This window comes from Microcaecilia unicolor, chromosome 8 (assembly GCF_901765095.1).
Source record: "Microcaecilia unicolor chromosome 8, aMicUni1.1, whole genome shotgun sequence".
Taxonomy (NCBI): domain Eukaryota; kingdom Metazoa; phylum Chordata; class Amphibia; order Gymnophiona; family Siphonopidae; genus Microcaecilia; species Microcaecilia unicolor.
This window is the reverse complement of record NC_044038.1, coordinates 221,547,148-221,574,490: the sequence shown is the minus strand read 5'-3', so window position 1 is coordinate 221,574,490 and position 27,343 is coordinate 221,547,148. Positions and strand designations below refer to the sequence as shown.

General features: G+C 45.4%; 1 protein-coding gene across 1 annotated transcript in view; it reads right to left on the bottom strand.

Moving 5' to 3' along the window:
- Positions 1-248: 248 nt before the first annotated feature.
- Positions 249-27,343, bottom strand: part of LOC115476713 (thyrotropin-releasing hormone receptor-like) — a 42,606-nt gene continuing 15,511 nt past the window's right edge. Inside the window, exon 2 of the mRNA XM_030213247.1 lies at positions 249-665. Within this exon, the coding sequence (XP_030069107.1) occupies positions 249-665 (417 nt within the window). The remainder of the gene's footprint in view (positions 666-27,343) is intronic.

The window sequence follows — 27,343 nt, the reverse complement described above, 5'->3', positions numbered from 1 at the left end:
CAAAATAAGCCAAGTAAATGTATACTTTTACGAGGGCAATGTGAAATTGAAGAGGAAACTGATGTAAACCCCCTTGTAGGAAATGGAACTCATCCCCTTGCATTTACTTGACGTACCGCTATTAAGTCACAACCACGAAGCGGTGTATGTATAAATTCTATTGGTTTGGTGATTTGCACCCTTTGCAGTTTTCTCATGCCAGCCGCACGGAAGCGACCATGTTTATTTTTTTCCCCGGGCTTTCTGTGTTATGCCATACTGTAGGTTGTTCTGGTACCAATACATTTTTCTGGAAAGTTGATTGTAGTGGCTGGTCCCGGGAAGCCATTTAAGTCTTCTTGAACTGTGAGGTCGTGATCTGGGCTTTCATGGGAGCTTTCTTTCATGGCACTGTAATAAACGGGCATGTTGTACTTTGCTTCTTTCTCCATTCTCTTCTGCTCGCATTTGCACAATTTTTGGAAGGCAGCCCGGAACTTCTGAGACATCAGATTGTAAATAATGGGATTGATTGCACTGTTAAGGTAAATGCACATTCTGCAGAACAGCACAAACCATATATTCAGATAGGGAGGATCCATGAAAGAGTTCACCACGACCAGGGTGCGGTAAGGCATCCAAAGGAGGGCAAACAGGATGACCACCACTGCCAACATCTTGGTTACCTGGAGAATACATAAAATAATGTATCAAGCTTCCATTTTGCAATAACAATGTTCAGGTTAATATTCAAAATGATTTAACTGGCAGAAACAGCTCCTGGCTGGCATGGCCGCTGAAAGGGGGGGGGGCAGGGGGGACAAAATTCCCCCGGCCCGAGCCTCCAAGGGGGGCCCGGCGCCGGGGTCAGGCCGCCGGCACTGCAGTCCCTGGTCTCACCTGCCTGCCTCCTCGGCTCCAGGCACCCTGCATTCGAAGCGGCAGTCACAGATCGCCTCCCTTCGGGCCTTCCCTCCCTGTGTCCCGCAATCGCGGAAACTGGAAGTTACATCGGACGAGGGCAGGACACAGGGAGGGAAGGCCAGAAGAGAGGCACTCTGTGACTGCCGCTTTGAATGCAGGGGGCCCGGAGCCTTCGAGTCAGGCAGGTGAGACTGGGGACTGCAGCGGTGGGGGGAGTGACAGGGGGCGGCAGCGGCAGGGGTCGGAGGCAGGGCAGCCTTGCCCCAGGCCCGGCCTAGTCACTCGGCGGCCCTGCTGGCTGGTTAAATCGCCTGTTCAGGGCTAACTGTTAGTTTTCAGGAGCACTTAACTACTACTACTTATCACTTCTATAGTGCTACAAGGCATACACAGCGCTGTACACCATACATGAAAAGACAGTCCCTGCTCAAAGAGCTCACAATCTAAAAATGGAATGTTGCTAGTGGAATAGCAACATTCCATGTAGAATCTCAAACAGTAGCAACAGAATCTCCAACAGTAGCAACATTCCATGTAGAATCTCAAGTAATAGCAACATTCCAGAATCTCAAATAGTAACAACATTCCATGGTCCACTGCACTAACCACTAGGCTAATCCTCCACTAGCAACATTCCATGTAGATCAGCAACGTAGCTGCGCAGGCTAGACTCACAGAAACAGAAGCCTATGCGGCCGCGTTGCTGATCTGCAAGGGCAGGCTTCTACATTACTACTACTACTTATCACTTCTATAGCGCTACAAGGCATACGCAGCGCTGTACACCATACATGAAAAGACAGTCCCTGCTCACAATCTAAAAATGGAATGTTGCTAGTGGAATAGCAACATTCCATGTAGAATCTCAAACAGTAGCAACAGAATCTCCAATAGTAGCAACATTCCATGTAGAATCTCAAGTAATAGCAACATTCCAGAATCTCAAATAGTAACAACATTCCATGGTCCACTGCACTAACCACTAGGCTAATCCTCCACTAGCAACATTCCATGTAGATCAGCAACGTAGCTGCGCAGGCTAGACTCACAGAAACAGAAGCCTGTGCGGCCGCGTTGCTGATCTGCAAGGGCAGGCTTCTACATTACTACTACTACTTATCACTTCTATAGCGCTACAAGGCATACGCAGCGCTGTACACCATACATGAAAAGACAGTCCCTGCTCAAAGAGCTCACAATCTAAAAATGGAATGTTGCTAGTGGAATAGCAACATTCCATGTAGAATCTCAAACAGTAGCAACAGAATCTCCAATAGTAGCAACATTCCATGTAGAATCTCAAGTAATAGCAACATTCCAGAATCTCAAATAGTAACAACATTCCATGGTCCACTGCACTAACCACTAGGCTAATCCTCCACTAGCAACATTCCATGTAGATCAGCAACGTAGCTGCGCAGGCTAGACTCACAGAAACAGAAGCCTGTGCGGCCGCGTTGCTGATCTGCAAGGGCAGGCTTCTACATTACTACTACTACTTATCACTTCTATAGCGCTACAAGGCATACGCAGCGCTGTACACCATACATGAAAAGACAGTCCCTGCTCACAATCTAAAAATGGAATGTTGCTAGTGGAATAGCAACATTCCATGTAGAATCTCAAACAGTAGCAACAGAATCTCCAATAGTAGCAACATTCCATGTAGAATCTCAAGTAATAGCAACATTCCAGAATCTCAAATAGTAACAACATTCCATGGTCCACTGCACTAACCACTAGGCTAATCCTCCACTAGCAACATTCCATGTAGATCAGCAACGTAGCTGCGCAGGCTAGACTCACAGAAACAGAAGCCTGTGCGGCCGCGTTGCTGATCTGCAAGGGCAGGCTTCTACATTACTACTACTACTTATCACTTCTATAGTGCTACAAGGCATACACAGCGCTGTACACCATACATGAAAAGACAGTCCCTGCTCAAAGAGCTCACAATCTAAAAATGGAATGTTGCTAGTGGAATAGCAACATTCCATGTAGAATCTCAAACAGTAGCAACAGAATCTCCAACAGTAGCAACATTCCATGTAGAATCTCAAGTAATAGCAACATTCCAGAATCTCAAATAGTAACAACATTCCATGGTCCACTGCACTAACCACTAGGCTAATCCTCCACTAGCAACATTCCATGTAGATCAGCAACGTAGCTGCGCAGGCTAGACTCACAGAAACAGAAGCCTGTGCGGCCGCGTTGCTGATCTGCAAGGGCAGGCTTCTACATTACTACTACTACTTATCACTTCTATAGCGCTACAAGGCATACGCAGCGCTGTACACCATACATGAAAAGACAGTCCCTGCTCACAATCTAAAAATGGAATGTTGCTAGTGGAATAGCAACATTCCATGTAGAATCTCAAACAGTAGCAACAGAATCTCCAATAGTAGCAACATTCCATGTAGAATCTCAAGTAATAGCAACATTCCAGAATCTCAAATAGTAACAACATTCCATGGTCCACTGCACTAACCACTAGGCTAATCCTCCACTAGCAACATTCCATGTAGATCAGCAACGTAGCTGCGCAGGCTAGACTCACAGAAACAGAAGCCTGTGCGGCCGCGTTGCTGATCTGCAAGGGCAGGCTTCTACATTACTACTACTACTTATCACTTCTATAGCGCTACAAGGCATACGCAGCGCTGTACACCATACATGAAAAGACAGTCCCTGCTCACAATCTAAAAATGGAATGTTGCTAGTGGAATAGCAACATTCCATGTAGAATCTCAAACAGTAGCAACAGAATCTCCAATAGTAGCAACATTCCATGTAGAATCTCAAGTAATAGCAACATTCCAGAATCTCAAATAGTAACAACATTCCATGGTCCACTGCACTAACCACTAGGCTAATCCTCCACTAGCAACATTCCATGTAGATCAGCAACGTAGCTGCGCAGGCTAGACTCACAGAAACAGAAGCCTGTGCGGCCGCGTTGCTGATCTGCAAGGGCAGGCTTCTACATTACTACTACTACTTATCACTTCTATAGCGCTACAAGGCATACGCAGCGCTGTACACCATACATGAAAAGACAGTCCCTGCTCAAAGAGCTCACAATCTAAAAATGGAATGTTGCTAGTGGAATAGCAACATTCCATGTAGAATCTCAAACAGTAGCAACAGAATCTCCAATAGTAGCAACATTCCATGTAGAATCTCAAGTAATAGCAACATTCCAGAATCTCAAATAGTAACAACATTCCATGGTCCACTGCACTAACCACTAGGCTAATCCTCCACTAGCAACATTCCATGTAGATCAGCAACGTAGCTGCGCAGGCTAGACTCACAGAAACAGAAGCCTGTGCGGCCGCGTTGCTGATCTGCAAGGGCAGGCTTCTACATTACTACTACTACTTATCACTTCTATAGCGCTACAAGGCATACGCAGCGCTGTACACCATACACGAAAAGACAGTCCCTGCTCAAAGAGCTCACAATCTAAATAGGACAGGCAAACAAACAGAACAACTAAGAGGTAAGGGAATTAAAGAGGTGGGGATAAAAGGTACAGGGCAAGTGAGTAGTGGTTAGGAGTCAAAAGCAGCGTCAAAGAGGTGGGCCTTTAGCCTGGATTTGAAAACAACCAAAAACGGGGCTAGACAGGGTTAACTTAACTAGTTAGTGGTCATGATAATGTCCAGGTAGGGCCTTTCTCTATAAAGGTTATGCTCCTAAAATGTACACTCCTGTCATGAAATGCCTAGTCAATTACTTGGGGCTAACTCTGCGGCCACTTGAAGGTCTGTCCTCAGCACAGCTCAGGTCCGCCTGCACCTGCCGCTTGTGCTCTATACTAAAATGGGTGTGCGGCAAAATAAAAATTGGCGCACATCCATTTTGGGCCTGAGACCTTACTGCCACCCATTCAGTTAGCGGTAAGGTCTCACGCATTACCGCCTGGCTAGCACCACGCAGTAGAAAATAAAAAAGATTTTCTGCCCTGCATATTGGATACGTGTAAAAAATGGAATTACTACCCCGGGCTCGTGGTAGCCAAGCGGTAGTTCCAAATTGACGCGTGTTGGATGCGCATAGGTGCCTACGCACCTTAAAGGGCCCCATAGCCGGTTAAGTGCTGAATATCACATTTAACTGGCTGTGCTTCTGCCGGCTCCATAAACTCAGAAATATTGCTGGAGCCTGGACATGGCCTGGCATTGAATTTCCAGACATAATACCTGCAGCAGTCAGCAAAAGGCTGAGCGTTGCTGGCTGAATATCCAGGGCCGCCGAAAGACTGGGCCAGGCCCGGGGCAAGGCCGCCCCTGGGGTCCCGCCCCTGCCGCCCTCACCACCCCACCCCCCCGAGATCGCTGCCGCTCCCCCTCCCCCCGAGGTCGCCACTGCTCCCCCCCTGAGCTCGCCGCAGCCACTGCTCCCCCCTCCACCCCCCCCCCGAGGTCGCTGCTGCTCCCCCTCCACCCCCCCTGAAGGTCGCCGCCACTCCCCCCCTCTGTCCACCACCAGACCAGCCCCCTGCATTGAAATCGCAGTCTCACCTCCGTGAAAGCAGCGATGCAGGTAGCAGAACGCCTCCCTTCGGCCCTCCTTCCCTTCTTGTGTCCCGCTCTCGCGGAAGTTATGTTAGACGAGGGCAGGTGGGACTGCGCCACCGGGCCCCCCTTGGAGGCCCGGGCCCGGGGAATTTTGTCCCCCCTGTCCCTCCCTCTCGGCGGCTATGTGAATATGAACCCTGTTAGCAATAAAATGGGGAGCAGACTTGGAGATTAATCAGATTACACAGGCTTTGATTTCTTTTTTTTTTTTGTCCAGTTTCCTGATTTTGAGCTAACCAAGCACGCATCCCGGATCAAAATTTCAAAATCCACTATGATTTGCCTCTGTCAAGGCATTCTGAAGTCTGACGGTAACGTACAGAGGTAGAAACAAAATCCATTTACAACATATTGAATGGGCAGGGCAATCTAGTACAAACTATTTTGACAGCTAGAAGATGAAATTCACCTTGTTCGACTTCCTCAAGGCTCCCACAGGCCGATGCTCAGAAGCTAATGCCAGCGCTAGAGGCGATTAGAGTCGGCGTTAAGCTGCCCACAATGCTCAGAGGGCTGTAATGCCAGAAACAACCCACCCACCAAAAATCAGCAGAAATGATATTTAAATGAATGCAAAGATCTGATTCAGAGGGTCATCAGGTATTCCCTCTCATGCTCAGAGAACAGCGCAGGAAAGAACACTGCCCCTAGGAAGTGTACACCAGCTCAGAGTTGGCGGTAGGGTGATTGAACAGAGGGAAAGAAGATTTTAAAGCAGCAGGGACTCAAAAAGTCCAGAGGAAAAACTAAAAAATCTGGAGGGAAGTTCAACCTCCCAAGCAGTGTTTCTAATAGCAAAGTTGTGTTTTTCTATACTTAAAGAAAATAAATCTGGACACAGAGTCACTGCGCTTGGGGTTCCTGTAGAGGGTCCCTGCTTTCCAGTTTGACTAAGTATGAGCACACGAGCGAAAGCGTCTACGTGCGCCCAACACCCACCAAAATGGAGTTACCTCCTGACTACCGCAAGGCTTTTGTGGTAATTTCATTTTTGGCACGTGTCCGATACGTGCATCTGAAAAGTATTTTTTATTTTCAGGCATGCGTAATGGACACACACCAAGTGGCATTTGACGCATGTAGGCCATTACCACCTGGATTCTTTACCGCTAGGTCAATGGCTGGCGGTAAGGTCTCAGACCCAAAATGGACCTGCGGCAATTTTGATTTTGCCGCACATCCATTTTCGGCAAAAAAAGAGACCTTTTTTATAGGCGCGCTAAAAACTGGATCGGCGCTCGCCCAAAACCTGTGCCTACACTACCGCAAGCCATTTTGTAGTGTGCTTTTGTAAAAGGACTTCTTACTGCATTGCCCTTGTACACATGTGCCAGGCACGTTCCTCACCCTTAACTTTCCAATGCTCAACTCTAAAAGCATGAATAAAATTTGCATACTAATAGTACTGAGAAGGTTTTTTTCAGCATTGTTCCAAGCATGGGCCTGCCACTGTAGTGGGATAGGAGTTAGGTCTGAAGCTGTAGATCTCAAATGGCCCACCTCTGTATTCTACAACTGTCCTACAGGATTGACTTTTTATTTTTTTGTTACATTTGTACCCCATGCTTACCCACTCATGGCAGGCTCAATGCAGCGGGCAATGGAGGGTTAAGTGACTTGCCCAGAGTCACAAGGAGCTGCCTGTGCCTGAAGTGGGAATTGAACTCAGTTCCTCAGGACCAAAGTCTACCACCCTAACCACTAGGCCACTCCTCCACTAGCAACATTCCATGTAGAAGTCGGCCCTTGCAGATCACCAATGTGGCCGCGCAGGCTTCTGCTTCTGTGAGTCTGATGTCCTGCATGTGCAGGACGTCAGACTCACAGAAACAGAAGCCTGCGCAGCCTTCTACATGTGGAATAGCAACATTCCATGTAGAATCTCCAATAGTATCTATTTTATTTTTGTTACATTTGTACCCTGCGCTTTCCCACTCATGGCAGGCTCAATGCGGCTTACATGGGGCAATGGAGGGTTAAGTGACTTGCCCAGAGTCACAAGGAGCTGCCTGTGCATGAAGTGGGAATCGAACTCAGTTCCTCAGGACCAAAGTCCACCACCCTAACCACTAGGCCACTCCTCCACAATGAATAAACATGCTAGAAAAATACGGGAAAAGTTTTATAAACTCATTTTGCGAGGTAAACATATAAAAATTACACAACATTTAGAAATTGCAAATGCAATCAAGTCAGTAATTTGTATGATTACAAATGAATGTAAATTCCAGATCTGTTTAGATATAGAGTGTGCATTGCACGGAAAATTTCTCACGTATAATTCTATAAAAGAACTTCCGTTTTAAATGCTCTGTTGACACTGTTGAGAATAAGCAGGTGTTGCATAACTTCATCTTAATCATACTCCACAATTAAGCAGGTTGCTATTTGCATAGTAGTCAATTATGTTTCATGCTTCAGCACTTTGCATTCCAGGCTTCACCTTCTGTTCTAATGCTAACTAGGTCAACTTGATTTAAAAGAATCTGAATGTGGTTTTTGTGAAGAGAACAGAGAGACAAAGCTTTAACAATTGTGGACAAGCCCCACTCTTTAAGACTGACTTATTTTTAATAGATGGGTAGCCCAAAATTTTCCCTGTTGTTTTTTTCCATCAAGAGTGCATACTTTTTGAGTGTGCACTATGGGGTGAATTCTATATATGGTGCAAAAAGTAACTGGTGCCAAAAAACACTATTCCACAAACAATGCTTAAAGTTAGGCACGGTTTACAGAATAGCACTTACGCCTGGGAATTGCGTCTAGCTTTATTAATTAATTAATTTATTTATTTATTTGTAACAGTTATACCCCGCACTTTCCCACTTGTTAGCAGGTTCAATGCGGCTTACATAGTACTACAGTTTAAACAAGTAACAAAGAATGGATGCAGCTGTAATATAGTGAATAAGGAGGTGGTCGTTTAGATGTGGGTAGGTGATATGGGCAAGGAAGGCGGGTGGTAGAGGTAGGGAATGGGAGGTGGGAATGTAATGGAATTGGCGTGTTGTTAATTATGGGAGAGTGAAAGGGAGGGAAGAAGAGGGATGAACTAGAATGTGTAGGGAGGGGAAGGAAGAGGGATGTAATAGAAGGATTAGGTAGGAGACATATTCCAGATTTTGTCTTCGAAGTCTGATCCAGGTAGTGCAAATGGACCCGCAGTTTAAGTCAGGTCCTTATTGTAGGCTTGCTTGAAGAGGAAAGTTTTTAGCAGCTTCCGAAAAGGTAGATGGTCATTGACTATTCGAATGGATCTTGGTAAGGCATTCCAGAGTTGGCTGCCCATGACGGAGAAGTTGGATGCGTAATATGTTTTGTACTTAAGTCCTTTACAATTGGGAAGATGAAGATTGAGATAAGTTCGAGAAGACTTTAAGCCATTTCTGGCTGGAAGGTCAATCAAATTATATATGTAGCCTGGGCTTCTCCGTAGATAATCTTGTGAATCAGCGTATGGACCTTGAAATAAATTCATTCAGTAATAGGCAGCCAATGGAGCTTTTCACGGAGAGGTGTTGCGCTCTCAAATTGTGATTTACCAAAAACAAGTCTGGCGTAGCCATTTGCACCAACTGAAATGTGGAGCAAATATACCCTGTTTCCCCAAAAATAAGACATCCCCTGAAAATAAGACCTAGTAGAGGTTTTGCTGAATTGCTAAATATAAGGCCTCCCCCGAAAGTAAGACCTAGCAACGTTTTTGTTTGGCCCCGATGGGACATGGACACAAAAACCTTAATTTTTTTCGCTGCAACCCAAAGATGAAATAACATTAAAGAAATAAGACTGAGGTGGAAAATCTATTGTCCAGCGGACTCCTACCATCCTCCTTCACGCTTTTGTGAAGATCAACTACCGGTAAGTGAGCCCGGAAAGAAAAGAAACATCCCCCTTGCAGAAATAATAAAAGAAAAGATAATGAGTAACCGAGCCCTTTCGGCGCTGCTTCATCGCCCAAGGGCTAAGTCAGACTAGAAGGATGGAAAGTGTTGCGAATGTACAGGAGGAGCACATAAAGCGCCACCAACGGGGAACGGAGCTACTGTAGAATTTTTTTTAAACGTTTGTAATACGGTAGGGATGATCCTGCGCCCTAAGCCCTCTCACAGCCTCCCGAGACCCCCAGCCAGAGCAGTCCGGCCCCACGTTCCATTACCTTCCCTAGTGCATACCCCTCCTCCATTCCCAGCCTGGCCAGGGCGGCTCTGCTCCGATCGAGTCCTGCAGTCACTGTGGGCAGATAGGCGAACCACGGCCTACTCCTGCAGGATACCGCCCCCCACTTCAATACTGTTCCCGACCACCATAGTCCCCCAACTACTCCCGAATAAGACATCTCCTGAAAATAAGACCTAGTGCATCTTTGGGAGCAAAAATTAATATAAGACACTGTCTTATTTTCAGGGAAACACGGTATGTGCTTAACGGCCCCTTTTACCAAGCTGTGACAAAACAGGGCTTGCACTAGAGGCAGCATGTGTTTCTGACGCGAGCCGAGACCCCCTTTTACCTCAGCAGGAAAAAGGTAGGTCTTTCTTTTTTTGAGGAATTGGCCATGCGGCAAGTTAAGCACTTGCTGCACGGCCATTATGGGGGGAGCCCTTACTGCCACCAAATTGAGGTGGCAGTAAGGGATCCCGTGCTAACCCAGCAGTAGCCGGGCAGGGCATGGCATTGCCCGATTACCGCCGGGTACACACCGGCACTACAAAAAGAAATATATTTTTATAGTGACGGATAGGACAACACACTAGGGGAAGGAACTACTGCCGGGCTGCTGCGGTAGCCCGGAGTACTTCCTTTTTAGCGAGCAGTAAGCCCGCATTGGGCTTACTGCCACTTTGTAAAAGGGGCCCTAAATTAGGTGCGGTTTATAGAATAGCACTTATGCCTGGGAATTGCGCCTAGCTTTAGACGCAGCCAGTTGCACCAACTGAAATGTGGTGCAAATATGCGCAGCTAAATTAGGCTCATATCCCCCGCATTCTATAACAACGCGTGTAAATTTTAGAAATACCCCTATTCTGCCCATGACTCTCCCATTTCCGCACCCGCTTTTTGAACTTGAACGTGAAATTTAGGCACAGATCCCTTGACTAAATCTCCATGCATATATTTCAATTAAATCTAATTAGTGCCAATAATTGCTTGTTAATAAGCAATTTATTATGCTAATTAGCTCATTATTCAATTAAATTGCACACGCAACTTGTGCGTGCGCTCCAAATTTATGCATGCAATTTTTAGTGACTTTTAGGGGGTATGTATAAAGAGGGCATAGTTTTCTTAAAGAATGAGCACTACGTGCAAAGTGGACACGCTTTTCTTTAAAAAGTGCACACTCTTTTTGCAATAGTGCAACAGACTGTTCTCTGTGTGGTCCCATCTATCTGGTTAGGTATGCAAGAAGGACAAATGCAGTGAGGAGATGCAGTCAGCTTCCAGATTCAAGTTGTCTGTATTCCAACGAGCCAAGCACAATTTGAGCAAAGTGACCCAACACAGCCGTGTTTCAGCAACAGTAACACCTACATCAGGGGTCGAAAAGCTCTCACCTTATTGTAAATGCCAAAAGCATTGTGAGATGCCACAAAATAGCAGTGCTCCTACTTCACATGGCGTCTCACGGCACTTTTGGCATTTATAATGGCTAAGGCTTATTGTCCGAGTGATTATGACCAATGGTTGTGATTTCATAAACTAGCAACCCATTGTGAGAGCTTTTTGACCCCTGCATCCCCTCACTGCATTTGTCCTTCTTGCCTTCTACGTGAGGTGCTTGGTCCTTCCCTTTGTACTCTGGTTAGGTATGCAGACAGGGCACTGCATATTATTAGTGCCTGTGTATCTTCCAGGTTTACCCTAATCCACACACAGACTGCCCCCCCCCCCCCCTAGCACTAATTGCACAGTGTTGTGGCAGTCAGAGGGTAAATTCAGTGGCATTGACTAGTTATTTGCTGATCAGGTTTAAGTAGGTGAGAGTCTCTCCAGCTAGCTCAAACCCCTTCGAATACCTACCCATAATAAACAGAAAGCAAAATTTAAAAAAATTATTCTCATGCCCATCCCTAGGAGTCAGAGAAAAACAAATCAGGTAGAAGATCTGTGATTCAAGCACAACAGAACAAACAGCCCTCACACTTTTATGTTTTTCATTCTGTATGTTTTTTGAGTTATGCATGTTTTTTTTTTTTTATTTTGATATGATTCTGATATGATTTATCTTGTAAATGTTTTTTAATGGTATGATTATTATTCATTATTTTTATAACGTGATTATAATTTTGTTTTATTTTAGTTTTGCCTCTGACACAGCCTTTTGGCGAAGCGTGGCCACATCTGGCATAAGTATTTTGGGTTTATTAAAGTTCTTACAACTACTTCCAATGTGTGCTGGTCTGCTTTTTGTTCTGCCATCCCTAAGAATCACAGGATGTTAAGAGAGCTTTTTGAAAAGATGTGGTGAGAATGGTGGCAATTGTCTTCATACAGTTTTCCTGTTAATTCAGGAACCAGTTGGTTAAGAAAATACCATCCATGTGAAGTACTGTTGGGATATGGGGTTTTCAACCTAACTTATTCTAACTACCCAGATTTAGAATTCATTGACTGATTTCTAACTGTGTTGCATCAAAGATGTATATTTTCTTTAACAAGAGCTGCTCTTGGCTGGGAAAATTTTGTTCGTAAGGTGCAGAACTTACTCTCTATGGCTTTGAAATATAAAAGGTGCAATTTCTTTCAAAACAGGACTCAAACTAACAGTAATCGAACTCTGGAATTCATTGCCAGAGAATGTGGTAAAGGTGGTTAGCTTAGCGGGATTTTAAAAAAGGGTGGATGGCTTCCTAAAGGAAACATCCATAGACCATTATTAAAATGACTTGGGGAAAGTCCACTGCTTATTTCTGGGATAAGCAGCATAAAATGTGTTGAACTTTTTTGGGATCTTGCCAGGTATTTGTGACCTGGGTTGGCCACTGTTGGAAACAGGATGCTGGGCTAGATGGACCTTTGGTCTGTCCTAGTGTGGCAATACTTATGCACTTATGATCCTCCAAAATTTAAAGTGGATCACTTCAGCAAATCTAGGAAATCTTTCTTGGATGCTTTCTAAAAATGTTCATTAGACTCATTCAACCCATCTATGGAATTTTCAGCAGGATCATGGAATAGAATTTGAAACTTTCATTTTGCACCATATGATTTACATATCTTTATTATGAATATATATTTAAAAAAATTGTTGGTGCCAATACCAGCAGCAAGGAATCGCTTCTGTGTGAGCTCATGTGTATTTGGTGTAAATTTTTAAAACCATAGGGATCATGAATCAATGGGTTCTTCCTCTGTTTTCTGAGCAGTACCATACATTCTCTCTCATATCATTAGTTTAAGATGTTGGAAAAAAGAAATGACCTGTCCCCTTACATAAGGATATAGCACAGCCCAAATAAAGACAGGAGAGTCCCGAGGGATGACATTAATCTCTAAGAAAATTCCAGTTTCACATCTTGGAAAATGTGTAAAATGAGGACACTGAAGTAACGTATTGTTCTGTGTCGGTTTTCTTGGATTTCAATTATCAGGATGTAATTGCATGTTTAGGACAATGGTTACATTAACTAAAATTGACACAGACTACACTGCAAGCGCTAAACTCATGTGTCTAAACTTGATAACACAAGGACTCATATTTGGCAAACAATCAGCTTCAAGTTATCAAGATAAATCCCACTGCTCATAGGAGCCAACTTTTCAAAGTTATTTGGGGGGGGGGGGGGGGGGTGCTAAGCCTAATGGACCTTCCCTGGACATATACAAGCAATGTTCTCAATATTTTTATTTATTATTTATTTAGAATTTGCTCACACCTTTTTCAGTAGTAGCTCAAGGTGAGTTACATTCAGGTACTCTGGATATTTCTCTGTCCCAGGAGGGCTCACAATCTAAATTTGTACCTGGGGCAATGGAGGGTTAAGTGACTTGCCCAAGATCACAAGGAGCAACAGTGGGATTTGAACCCGCCATCTCTGCATTGCAAGACTGGTGCTCTAACCACTAGGCCACTCCTCCATTAAAATCGCTAGGCTCTGTATACCCCCTAACAAGCTGCCCAAGATAATACATTTATTTGTTTTGCGACCGTCACCCAATATTTTTGGGTGCTCGAGTACCCACAGCACCCACAGAGTCGGCTCCTCTGCCACTGCTGTATATAACCTGCTAAAGTTCTCTGGATAACTTTAGACCTGCTGTTTGTATTGCCTGAAGGTGGTAATTTGCAGAGGGCATTAAGGCACTAATGCATACTATTTGCCTCATAATGCATGGGAAATGGCAATGGTAAATAACATGGGTCAAATTACAACAATGCATGTTAGTTTACATTACTGCGGGAAACATAATGAGATGCAAAGCACGGACATGCATGCAAACCACCTCATTAGTATGTAAGATGAACCATGCAGCTTGCGGTGAACACCACAAGTTGCATTATTCTAGGAAAAGAATTGCCACCTCAAAGTTGGCATTATTTTTCCTGCTTCACAGCATCAGGCTCAGTGCTACCAAGTGGCATTTTAAAGAGTCCAACATGTGGAAAAAGAAATAGCCTTTCTCTTCCTGTCCTCCTCCCTTCCCCTCTCTTTTGCCCCCTGAAAATACCCTGAACCCCTGTAGATATCCTTGCACCCCACATCCCCTGTAGATACATTAATGAATGCTGGCAAGCACTGTCTCTTACCCCACCACCAACTAAGACTCATATTCCTCAACCTCTCTCCCCTTTCGAGCCCCTAGCCTACCATAAGACATCCTAATGGACTAGGGTAGGCCATGTAGGAGCTATCCCCCATCCCTCCTGCCCTTGCAGGCACAGGGTTTAAAATGGCACCCGCGATTCCTAGTGGTAGTCTCTTGATACTACTGCCAGGGAATCAGGCTGCCCCTTAGGCTTGACCACTACCTCTTGATTTTCTTATCCCTTCCCTTACTTCTTACCACATCTATGTTTATAAAGCAAGCAAGAGTGATCCCTAGATGCTCCTGCCCCGGCAAGTCTGCTCTTCACAATAGTGCTAGCTGATCTAAGGCAGATGCCATATTGAAGTATGGACATGCATGAAAGGAGCCACTGGGGGTCACTGCTGCCTACTTTTTACCCCTGAAGTACTGTGATGATCCTGCTAAAGGTCACGGCAGCCACCAGGGGCAGGATCGAGTGGGCTTTACTCCTTCCCCCATCAGTCCGGCTGTACCACCAGGGATTGTAGGTAGGCCGGGGGGGGGGGGGGCTATCCTGCATGTTGGAAGGGTGGAAGAGGGATGATGTTAAGGGGGAGGGGCAGGGGCTCCCCTGTCAGGAGGGGGGGATCAGGACTAGAGGGGAGATTGGAGGGCCTCTGAAAATTGTTTGAGTTATGCAGGTCCCAGACGATATTCAGTGCTAAGTCCCGCATAGCTAACTGGGGAAATTGAGGATAGCTTTTCAGCTGTCTTAAATTCACTCACTTAGCTCTGCAGGTGCCGACACTGAATATTGCTGGCACCACATATCTGCTGGCTCCTTCGCAACACTGCCCTTTGTACCGCCCCTGACCTGCCCACTTTTTTATTGTGCAGTCAGAGCCAATATTCAATGGCACTGCCTGGTTAAGTACTGCTGAATATTGGCAGTTGGGCAGCCATTAGTGATTTAAGTGGGCACTTTGAATATCAGGCGGTTTGATTTTATCTTTTCATTTTAAATTAAAAAAGAAACAAATTTAAAAATGAAACAAAAACATGTTCATTGCATACCTCTAGCACACCTATGACAGATTTGCATGCACTGTCTTCGTTCATAAGAACATAAGAATAGCGATACTAAGGCAGGCCAATGGTCCATCTAGCCCAGTATCTTGCCAATCCAGGTCACAAGTACCTGGCAGAATCCCAAATAGCAAGATTCCTTGCTACCAATCGCAGTGGCTTTTCAAATTTCTATCTCAATGGTAGACTATGGGCTTTTCCTCCAGGAACTTGTCCAAGCATTAACCACTGTTACCACGTCCTCTTTTAACAAGTTCCAGAGCTTAGCTATTCATTGAGTGATTTGGATTATTATTCCCAATTTGCTTGACTGTGCATTTGTCCACATTAAATTTCATCTGCCATTTGGCTGCCCAGTCTTCCAGTTTCCTAAGGTCCTCCTGTAATTTTTCAGTCTGCATACGTTTTAACGACTTTGAACAGTGTTTGTGTCATTTCCAAAGTTAATCACCTCAGTCATCGTTCCCATGTCTAGATCATTTATAAATATGTTAAATAGCACAAGATCCCTGAGGCACTCCACTATTCACCCTCCTCCACTGAAAGAAATTGTCATTTAACCTACCCTTTATTTCTATGAACTAGTTCCTAATCCACAACATAACATTGCCTCTCAACAGAACATTCCCTCCTATCCCATGGTTTTTTAATTTCCTCAGGAGTCTTTCATGAGGGACTTTGTCAAAGGTTTTCTGAAAATCTAGATACACTACATCATTGAATGCAAATTCATCTCATTGTGGATATCCTAGGTGTGTGCTGAGGACTGGGTTGAAAGCCCCTGTTGTACAGAACAGTGTTTTATTATTGTGGAAGGTAATGGTTCTGAACAGACAATGCTTCTCTGTGTTTTGCCTCATACAGCCCACAAAGAAAGCCTTCATGCACTGGAAAAGTGCCAACTGGTTAATTGGATTAATAGACTGAAATTGTCCTGATACTTAAAGCCTTAATGCACAGCTGATGCTTGATTGAGAAAAAGATTGAATTTGGCCGCTAAACAATATACTTTTCCAAATTATTTGCTGCTATTTTTACCCATTGAGTACAAGATCAACGAAAATGTGGAGGGGCATAATCGAACGGGGCGCCCAAGTTTTCCTGAGGGAGTCCTCGCAGGATGTCCCCGTGAAGGGGTGGGGAAACTCGTATTATCGAAACAAGATGGGCGGCCATCTTTCGTTTTGATAATACGGTCAGGGATGTCCAAATCTCCACATTTAGGTCGACCTTTGAGATGGTTGTCCCTAGAGATGGTCGTTCCCGATTTTCTGCGATAATGTAAACCAAGTCCTTTGTTCATGGGAGGAGCCAGCATTCGTAGTGCACTGGTCCCCCTGACATGCCAGGACACCAACCGGGCACCCTAGGGGGCACTGCAGTTGACTTCAGAAAAAGCTCCCAGGTGCATAGCTCCCTTACCTTGTGTGCTGAGCCCCCCACCCCCCCAAAACTCACTCCCCACAACTGTACACTACTACCATAGCCCTTAGGGATGAAGGGGGGGTACCTAGATGTGGTTACAGTGGGTTTCTGGTGGGTTTTGGAGGGCTCACATTTACCACCACAAGTTTAACAGGTAGGGGGTATGGGCCTGGGTCCGCCTGCCTGAAGTACACTGCAATACCCACTAAAACTGCTCCAGGGACCTGCATACTGCTGTCATGGAGCTGGGTGTGATATTTGAGGCTGGCATAGAGGCTGGCACAAAATACTTTTTTTTTGTTACGGTGAGAGGGGGTTAGTGACCAGTGGGGGAGTAGGGGGAGGTGATCCCTGATCCCCTCCGGTGGTCATCTGGTCATTTAGGGCACATTTTTGTGGCTTGGTCATAAAAAAAAGGACCAAGTAAAGTCGGCCAAGTGTTCATCAGGGATGCCCTTCTTTTTTCCATTATTGGCCGAGGACGCCCATGTGTTAAGCCCGCCCCAGTCCCGCCTTCGCTATGCTTCCGACATGCCACCGGGAACTTTGGTCATCCCCACGATGGAAAGCAGTTGAGGACGCCCAAAATCGGCTTTCGATTATGCCGATTTGGGCAACCCTGGGAGAAGGACGCCCATCTCCCTATTTGTGTCAAAAGATGGGCGCCCTTCTCCTTCAAAAATGAGCCCAATAGTAATAATCAATGCAGAGATACCTTAAATAAAGGCCAATAATTTTATATAACGTTACCCTTCATGGGAGGGGTTTGAACTATGGGCATAGCTACAGGAGAGCCTGGATTGGCTGCAGTCCCCTACTTTAGAGTCAGTCTCACCCAATCAGTGATAGCATTCAGGTCAATGAGAGGAGAACTGAAGGTAGTGTCAACATCCCCAATGCCTAGTGGGCCATTCTAGGTTACTTCCTGTTCTGGGGCAGAGGGAGCCTGAAAACGAAGAGCCGGCAGGTGCGCGGCACCCCCCCCCCAGTGGCATGCACCCTGGGGGGTTTCTTTCGCCGGGGGATCAGGGGTTCTTTTGCCGGGGGGGGGGCATCGCGCTGTTCTGGGGGGGCGCTGCACCTGGGGGCGGGGCGCATCGGCGATCCGCCCCGGGTGTCAGCCCCCCTAGGAACGCCACTGACACTGGGCTTACATTTTTTGTTTGTTTTTGGGTTTGTTTAGGTTTTTCCCAAATTTTGGACTTTCTCAGTTCATATCACACTTTGTTTTAATACAAAAAAACGTTCATATATATTAAAAATTAACATGTGCTAATTGACTTTCCCCTGGGTTCAATATATGGTGCCCAAAGTTGCATGCTGAAATTAGGGTGTATGCCCAAGTTGCCCATGCTACTTAATTAATCAATGAGCCCTTAACTAGCAATAATTGGGTGCTAACAACTAATTATCGCAGTTAATTGATATCAAAAAGAATTTGTGTGTGCAACTCTGAGCATTGCAATCTTGTCTGTCTGCATTGTCAACCCGGCTTACCATTCATAAAATGCTTGTTGGATTTCTGGACTATTGAAAGTCCCCACCACTCCATTTCCTTTTGTTCATTGCCTCTATCGCACCTGTTCAATCTTTCCAGTATCTAGGTGTTATCATTGACGACAGGTTTTCCTTTGATCTTCATGTCTCTACTATTATCAAGAAGGGATTCTATTGGTTACGTCATCTTTGATCTATTAGGCAATTTCTAGACTTTACTTCTCTTCACACCCTTGATCGTGCATTTGTTATTTCATGTCTCGATTACTGCAATTCAGTTCTTTGTGGAATTTCATCCTCACTCCTTCCTAGACTACAAACATTACGCAACTCTTCAGCACGTTTCCTATGTGAGGCTCAAAAACACAATCATGTTACCCCTCTCTTCACTTACATTGACTCCCAGTACAATACAGGCGTCCGTTTAAGGCTTTGTAGTGGCCTAGTGGTTAGGGTGGTGGACTCTGGTCCTGGGGAACTGAGGAACCGAGTTCAATTCCCACTTCAGGCACAGGCAGCTCCTTGTGACTCTGGGCAAGTCACTTAACCCTCCATTGCCCCAGGTACAAATAAGTACCTGTATATAATATGTAAGCCGCATTGAGCCTGCTATGAGTGGGAAAGCGCGGGGTACAAATGTAACAACAACATGGAATGTTGCTACTATTGGAGATTCTAGATGGAATGTTGCTACTATTTGAGATTCTGCATGGAATGTTGCTATTCCACTAGCAACATTCCATGTAGAAGTCGGCCCTTGCAGATCACCAATGTGGCCGAGCAGGCTTCTGCTTCTGTGAGTCTGACGACCTGCATGTACGTGCAGGACGTCAGACTCACAGAAACAGAAGCCTGCGCAGCCACATTGAGTGGCCTAGTGGTTAGAGTGGTGGACTTTGCTCCTGAGGAACTGAGTTCAATTCCCACTTCAGGCACAGGCAGCTCCTTGTGACTCTGGGCAAGTCACTTAACCCTCCACTGCCCCATGTACAAATATGTACCTGTAAATGTAAACTGCATTGAGCCTGCCATGAGTGGGAAAGTGCGGGGTACAAATGTAACTAAAAACTAACTCACAAAGCTCTACACCTTGGTACTCTGGTTGATCTAGCTTCTGTGGTAATACCCTACACTCCTTGTCAGGCTCTTCATCCAGTGGATTCTCACTGGCTGGTTCTTCCTTCTCCCAGAATTGCACATCTATGAATCTACCCGTTCCTCTGCTTTTTATTTTCTTGCTGCCTCCCTTTGGAGTTCTCTCCCTCCCTCCCTCCCTACATTCAAACTGGGTTGTCATTTAATAAGTTTAAAGTTTTGATGAAAACTCATTTGTTTGAAACAGCGTTCAAATCTCCGTCATGATTTTTAGGGCTCAGGCTTGATCTGACTATCCCAGCGACCCAGTGTGTGTTCCTAGATATTTGAAGAATGTGTGTGAATGATCCTTGTTGACTGGTCTTTGCTTTCCTATTTTATTATGGCGTTCTTTTCTATTTTACCAATGATAGTTTTTAATTGTAAGCTGCTCTGACCTTCATTCAGAAATAGTGGGATATCAAGCTTTTTAATAGACATAAGGCTCGGCACCTGTCACAGGTAACACACACCCCAAACCAGCGCCTACACTACCGCAGACCATTTTTCAGTGCACCGTAGTAAAGGACCCCTCAGGTTGGGATGTGCATGATTCCCCCTGCCAAACACAGAGCCTCTAATAAAACATGCGTAAGGATGTGCAGAACTACATGTTCATGTCTCTCCACCTCCCACGGAAGCAGTGATTTTAAAAAGTTGCGCATGAGGAAAAAAACATGCAACTCTATTCCACATGCGCACGGGAGCTGCTCCCATTCTCCATGCGTGCCCTAATCCTGCAGCACCTGTTCCCCCTGATCATACCTCCCAGCAGAAACCCCCTTGCTCCCTATAATATTATTTCTCTTACCTGAGACCTCCAATATCATTTCCTCCATGACACCCCTCAAGAGGACCCCCCTAGTTCAGACCACCTAAACATCCAATCCTTTACATAGCCCCCTTCAGCAAACCCCAGCTTTGATCACTTCTCATCAACAAGAAGCCCCCCGATGGCCCCCAGGCAGAACTCTCACTCCACAGTCCCATGGTCCTTAGTGCAAAGTGGGAGCAGAAGCCATGCCCAGTTGCTCCTTCTCTTCTGTGTGCCAAATTCAAAATGGTACCTGCAACCCTTCACAGCCTAACTCCTAGCAATAGCACTATGAGATTACCACTAGGGGCTGTAGGTGTCATTTTGAATTCATGACGTGAAAGAGCAGGAACGACTGGGCATCACTGCTGCCTCCACTAGCCAGTAGGGCCCATGAGACACGAGTAAGAGCGGGGTAGGAGGATCATGGGGTGCAGAGGTTGGGAGATAGGCCAGGGGTGTCACAGAGGGGTCAAAGCTGGGAGCTGGTTGGACTATAGGATGCTGGGGTATAGGTTGGGTACATCAATATGGGGGGTTGGGATCCTCAGGTTAGAGGGGGTTTAAGAAGAAGGATTGGATGCTGGGGGGGGGGGGGGGGGGGGGTCAGAGGTAGCTGACCTTGGTCTTTTTAGTTCCAGTAGATATTTATCCTTCCAGTAGACATTTATTCATACCATAGGGCAGATTTAACTGCCGACATCTCCATTTTTTATACTCATGTGTATTTCCCTTGTAAAATGGGGAATACACATTGGTACTTTAGTCTAGCCCAAACCACTCCCTCTCCACACTCTAACTGCAACCCTTGCTATGTAAACATGATGTGGATCACCACGTGTAAATAGTGGGTTTCTAAAATCAGTATTTCCACATAGAGGCAATCTACATGTCTAAAAGCTACTATTTTATTTATTTATTTATTTATTGGTTGCATTTGTATCCCACATTTTCCCACCTATTTGCAGGCTCAATGTGGCTTACATTGTTCCGTCATGGCGATCGCCATTTCTGGAGTGAGAGATACAAGTGGTATTACATTAGAGATCATGATTGGCATAGTAGATTGAACAGTCAAGTATAAAGAGTTCATATTCGGAATTAGTGATAGAGTGGTATTGCTTTAAAGTGGTATTGCTATTTACACAAGGGGATGGTTTTAAAATTAGGGCTTTTAATTTGGCGGCACTTCATATATGCATTAATTAAAAAAAACAGCTTTGGCATTTAAATTAACAAGGTTATTGCCCCTGATGAATAAACTTACCCTAGGAAGTGATTATTTTTATTCGTCAAAATCGTTAAATACCTTTCTGTTGGAAGTTTTCTAAGTCCTAAATTTGGGTGAATCAATCCAAACAATCAATAAGTGTACAAATAAGTTACCAATAGATAAATAAAAGCAGGCTTCAAACTTAAGACCAGAATGCCTATGTTGGTGTCAAATCTGTCTATCAGCTTCATTTTTAATTAAATGCTCTTCATGGAAGGATGGACCATTGGAACTTGCTGAAAACATTTCAGATTTTTCCTATGTAGAGTTTCACTCTAAATCAATGGGAAAATGAATGAATTTGTGGCTAAAATTCACCTAAGTCCTTTTTTTAAAAATATGATGGATGATAGGAAGCTTTTAAAGTAGATGAAAGTAAGAAAAACAATCATCAGCTTCTATGGTGGGATACGGAAAACCTTCGACCCTAATCAAGTTTACTGTTATGCTGTTACTGGCCATCTTCCTCATCAATTAATCTCTCTGTCATGCAGGAGTGGTTTCTCATGTTCCTCATTTATTGTTTTGTTGGGGGGGGGGGGTTAAACAAAAAAAAACCCTTTTTAATAACAATGTGCCCTCTTTTCTGGAGCAAATTCTTCAATTTATCTTTGCATGATCTTGTTCAGATATGCCAAGTGTGTAGCTGAGAAATGCAAGGGAAAATCTATGCCCATTACATTTAAATTTTCAGAGAAAATAAATCCTCAGCCCCTCCCCCTCCAAGTCTAAAACACTTCTCTATTGGAGAAGAAAACTTTTTGATGAGCTTGACTTCAATAATTTGTTTAATCCTCATTTTGTTCAGGAGATGCCATAGTCTTAATTAATGGGCTTCATTACTAATGAGGGTGATCTGTCTTGCTAAAAGTGGGAAGCATGAATAATCAGATCTCAGTGACATAGCTGTGCAGAGGATATGTCTAGGCTTGTAACCCGCTTTGCTAACTGCTAAGCTACTTACTCAGGTTAAGTGCTGTTAAAATTGCTGGATGGATATGCTCAGAAAACATATCACCTGCTTTCAAGCAGGGGCGTAGCTACGTGGGGCCACGGGGGCCTGGGCCCCTGTAGATTTGGCCCTGGACCCCCCTGCCGACGACCCTCTCGAACCCCTCCTGCCGTCAACCCGCCGTCAACCCGCCGTCGCCTATCTTTGCTGGCGGGGGACCCTAACCCCCGCCAGCCGAGGTCCTCTTCTTCCTTCGTTCTGTTTCTGAGTCTGATGTCCTGCACATTGACAACAGGTTCCGGGGCAGAGGGAGCATGGAAACGAAGGAAGATGACCGGCGTGCGGCACCCCTGTACCCGGGGCAGACCACTCCCACCGCCCCACCTTGGTACGCCACTGTATGTATCAAAAGCCAAAGAGTAAAGTGGCAAGAAAACTGAACAGTGTAAACTTCAATCTATATATATGTCTCTTAGGCAATTGAATTAAAATCAGATTGAAAAAAAGTTCATAAATGATACCTATGCCTCCATAGAGACATACAGTCAGTCTGTCTCTCTTCTCTCTTACACATCCCACATCAGCCAACACACCTATGGAAACAATTCAGTTGTATTTAAAGATCCCTCAAGAGGCAGTATTTCATCATTTAAACCCTAAAACCCTGCCTGATGTTATGACAAACTAAAATTGTATTAAAGTTTTGATGTCACCTCGGAAAGGCCAACACACAGTCCCTTCCACTGCAAAGCACTATACACAAACTTGGGCAAAAACACATTCAGAACTTTATTATACCTTAGTACAGGGCTTTTTTTGAGGGGGTACTTGGTGGTACTGAGTACCGGCACCTTTTCCATTGTCTGCTAAAATTTTGACCCATGTACCCCAAGTTTTAATAAAAGAGCTCAGGCTCTACACACCAGTTTTGCCTTGTCATAGATTCTGTGACTGGTTGCAGGGGACCTGGCTATTTGGGGGTGGGTCCCTCAGTGACCACCTCACCCCTGAAGGGTGGCCTAGCATTTGAGGACTGGCACCTCTTTTGCTAGAAAAAAAACACACTGCCTTAGTAGCACTAACTCCCAGGACATAAAGAACTACAACTTCACGCATGAAAAGCAAAAGCATAGCTAGGTTTTGATGTCAGGGGGGAGCAGATCTTTTGTAAAAATAAGTGCAAGTCATAGAAGCCAACTTTTCAAAATGATTGGGGGTGCTGAATTTTTTTTTTTTTTACAGGTGGTGCATTCCCCCTCCCTCTCATCCCCCTCCCCCTCCCTCTCGTCCCCCCTCCCTCATCTCCCCTCTCTCCCTCTGAGTTCCAGGGTCCCCTCCCTCTGAGTTCCAGGGTCCCCGCTCCCTCTCTCCCTTCCCCCTCCCATTTCCAGAGTCCATCCCTCCCTCCCAGTTCCACAGGGTCCCCTCTCCCTCCATCCCTTCCCTCCCTCCCAGTTCCAGGGTCCCCCCTCCCAGTTCCAGGGTCCCCTCCCTCCCTCCCAGTTTCAGGGTCATCGTCCCTCCCTTCCTCCGTCCCTCCCTCCCTTCCTTCGAGTTCCAGGCCCCCTCCCTCCATCCGAATGTTAAAAGTGATCTCTTGACTTGTCTTACCTCGTCGGGGATGGGTTACGGCGGCCGGCAGCAGCGATGATGAAATTCGTGCAGGCTCAGCCCTTCTCCCTCTCTGTCTCTCAGCTCTGGTCCCGCCCTCATTTCCTGTTTCCGCAAGGGCGGGACCAGAGCTGAGAGACAGAGAGGAAGAAGGGCCGAGCCTGCAAGCATTTCATCATCACTGCTGCCGGCTGCCGTAACCTGTCCCTGACGAGGTAAGACAAGTCAAGAGATCACTTTTAAAATTCGGACGGAGGGAAGGAAGGGGCCTGGAACTCGAAGGAAGGGAGGGAGGGAGGAAGGGAGGGACGACGACCCTGGAACTCGGAGGGAGGGAACGAACTACTTCCGGTGGGTGGAATATTGGGGGTGCTCGAGCACCCACAGCACCCACGGAGTCGACGCCTATGGTGCCAGTGTAAGGCTGAAGGGCTGATCTGCATAGGCACCATTCTGCTGTCCTTGCATCCCACCTAGCTATGCATCACAAATATTATATTGGGCCCTAAAACACCAATACACTACCTAGTGAAAAAAAGAAACCAAACAAACAGGACTGAAACAAGATCTCTACGCAGATACTGTGTGTTAGCAGAATACCACACCTTGGTCGCACATAAAAAAACATATGACATAACAAATAGGACACAAAGAACCAGAGATCAATAAGAGATATGAAGGCAAAAAACTGAACTGAAAACCTCAAGAAGTCAGACTTAGCATACAGCAATATTGGAGAAAACAGAAACTGAAATATAACATATCAAAAATGTGCTTTTCCAAAAGCTGGCATATTCCAAGTAATAAATTCAGAACAAAATACTTTTTTCTATCTTTGTTGTCTGAGTATTTTATTTTTGTATTTGCTTGGTCCCAGTATCTCTTTTCTGCATTTCCCTTCTGTGTCCCTATCACTTCTCTCTCCATACCTAGCACCTCTTATCTGTCTCCCTGTCCTTCCCCTCTCTCTTTCCTTCTACCCACACCCCGGGACCAGTATGGATGGGACTTGATATACCACTTTTCTATGGTTACAATCAAGGCAGTTTACATATTATACTAGCCATTAAGCCCGTTAAAACGGGCGAGCTTTTTGTTTTTAAAAATGTAATGAAAGAGCGAAAGGAAGAAATGAAAGTTGGGGAGCAAGTTGTTTGTTGTTGTAAATTTAATAATTCTCACCTCCATCCATCAATGTCCAGCAACCTCCTCTCTCCCCTCCCCTCCCCTCCCCTCCCCTCCATCGATCCATGTCCAGCAACCCTTCTTTCTCCCCTGCCCTCCCCTCATATCCAGCAAACCTCCTCTCTCCCCTGCCCTCCCCCCATGTTCAGCAACCCTCCTCTTTCCCTTGGCCTCCCCCCATCCACCAACCCTGCTCTCTCCCCTGCCCTCCCCCCATGTGCAGCAACCCTCTTGTTTCCCTTGGCCTCCCCCGTCCACCAACCCTGCTCTTTCCCCTGCCCTCCCCCCATGTCCAGCAACCCTCCTCTTTCCCTTGGCCTCCCCCCATCCACCAACCCTGCTCTCTCCCCTGCCCTCCCCCATGTCCAGCTACCCTCCTCGCCATCGCTCCCTTCCCCCTCCGTGCCAGGCCCCCTGCGCTGACATGACAGCGCCTCTCACCTCCATGTGAAAGCACTGCAGGCAGCAGAAGATCGATCTTCTGTGATAGTCAGACAACTATCACAGAATAGTCCTGGTCAATAGTAATACAAATGGTGTCACAAAAAGCTAGAAAAATAGTTTTTCTGTTATGTTGGTGACGAAAATCCAGTTGAAAAGGGTTGAGGGCATTGGTGTCTAGAGGAAACCTTCCAACTGCAGAAATACTATCTTTTCCAGAATTTTTTAAAAGGAGATTGGAGATGGGACGGATGTTAGAGGGTAGAAATGGGTCAAGAAGTGGTTTCTTTCTTCAGTAGGGGGAAAACCAGGGCATGTTTCCAAGTTGGTGGCAGAAGACCAAGATTAAGGCTAGAGTGCAAAAGAGGAAGGAGCAGCCGAGAAAGAACAGGAAACAGCTGATTAACCAAGTGAGCAGGCCAGGGGTCAAGGGGAGATGAGAAAGGATTGAGAGACTTTACTGTCTGAAGGATGGTATCATTAGTCAGCAGATGAAAGGATGACCAGTTTGATGTATTACTACTACCTCACTGAAGCTTTCTGTTCCGGAAGTATCATATAACAGGGTTTCATGTTCTCATTAGAGCGTGACAGTATGGCAAGTATCTCTTTTTCCTCACTGTTCTAATTGTCTTCACTAATTGGAAACACCTCACAGAGAGGGTTGCCAACTCTTCCCAGGAGCTCAGGGCTTCACAAAGAGATTGGCATACATTCTTCAGTCATTCCTCTAATGAATTTGCTGTCTTTCAGCTCCACATACTTCATATTCCTTTTGGTAGTTGTTTTTTTTTTTTTTAAAGATTTATAGAAGTCGTACTAAGAGAAACTTCGCTGTAGCTTCTTAAATATGAAAATCAAACTTCCGTCTCACTAAACTGGATATGGTCTTTTGGTAGTATATTCACAGAATCTCTTGAGTTCAAAACACATGGGCATAAACTCTCTGGAACATCTATGTGACAGAGGTAGAACATCTGTATGAATATTGAAAGGTTTAATATCACTCTAAAACAGGGGTAGGCAACCTGCGACCTGTGGGTCAAATGTGGTATGCCTTTGAATTTTACGCAGCCTCTGAAAGGAGGAGTGGCCTAGTGGTTAGGGTGGTGGACTTTGGTCCTAAGGAACTGAGTTTGATTCCCACTTCAGGCACAGGCAGCTTCTTGTGACTCTGGGCAAGTCACTTAACCCTCCATTGTCCCATGTAAGCCGCATTGAGCCTGCCATGAGTGGGAAAGCGCAGGATACAAATGTAACAAAAATAAAATAGATACTATTGGAGATTCTACATGGAATGTTGCTATTCCACTAGCAACATTCCATGTAGAAGGCTGCGCAGGCTTCTGTTTCTGTGAGTCTGACGTCCTGCACGGCCACATTGGTAATCTACAAGGGCCGACTTCTACATGGAATGTTGCTAGTGGAATAGCAACATTCCATGTAGAATCTCAAATAGTAGGAGGAGTGGCCTAGTGGTTAGGGTGGTGGACTTTGGTCCTGGGGAACTGATGAACAGTTCAATTCCCACTTCAGGCACAGGTAGCTCCTTGTGACTCTGGGCAAGTCACTTAACCCTCCATTGCCCCATGTAAGCTGCATTGAGCCTGCCATGAGTGGGAAAGCGCAGGGTACAAATGTAACAAAAATAAAATAGATACTATTGGAGATTCTACATGGAATGTTGTTATTCCACTAGC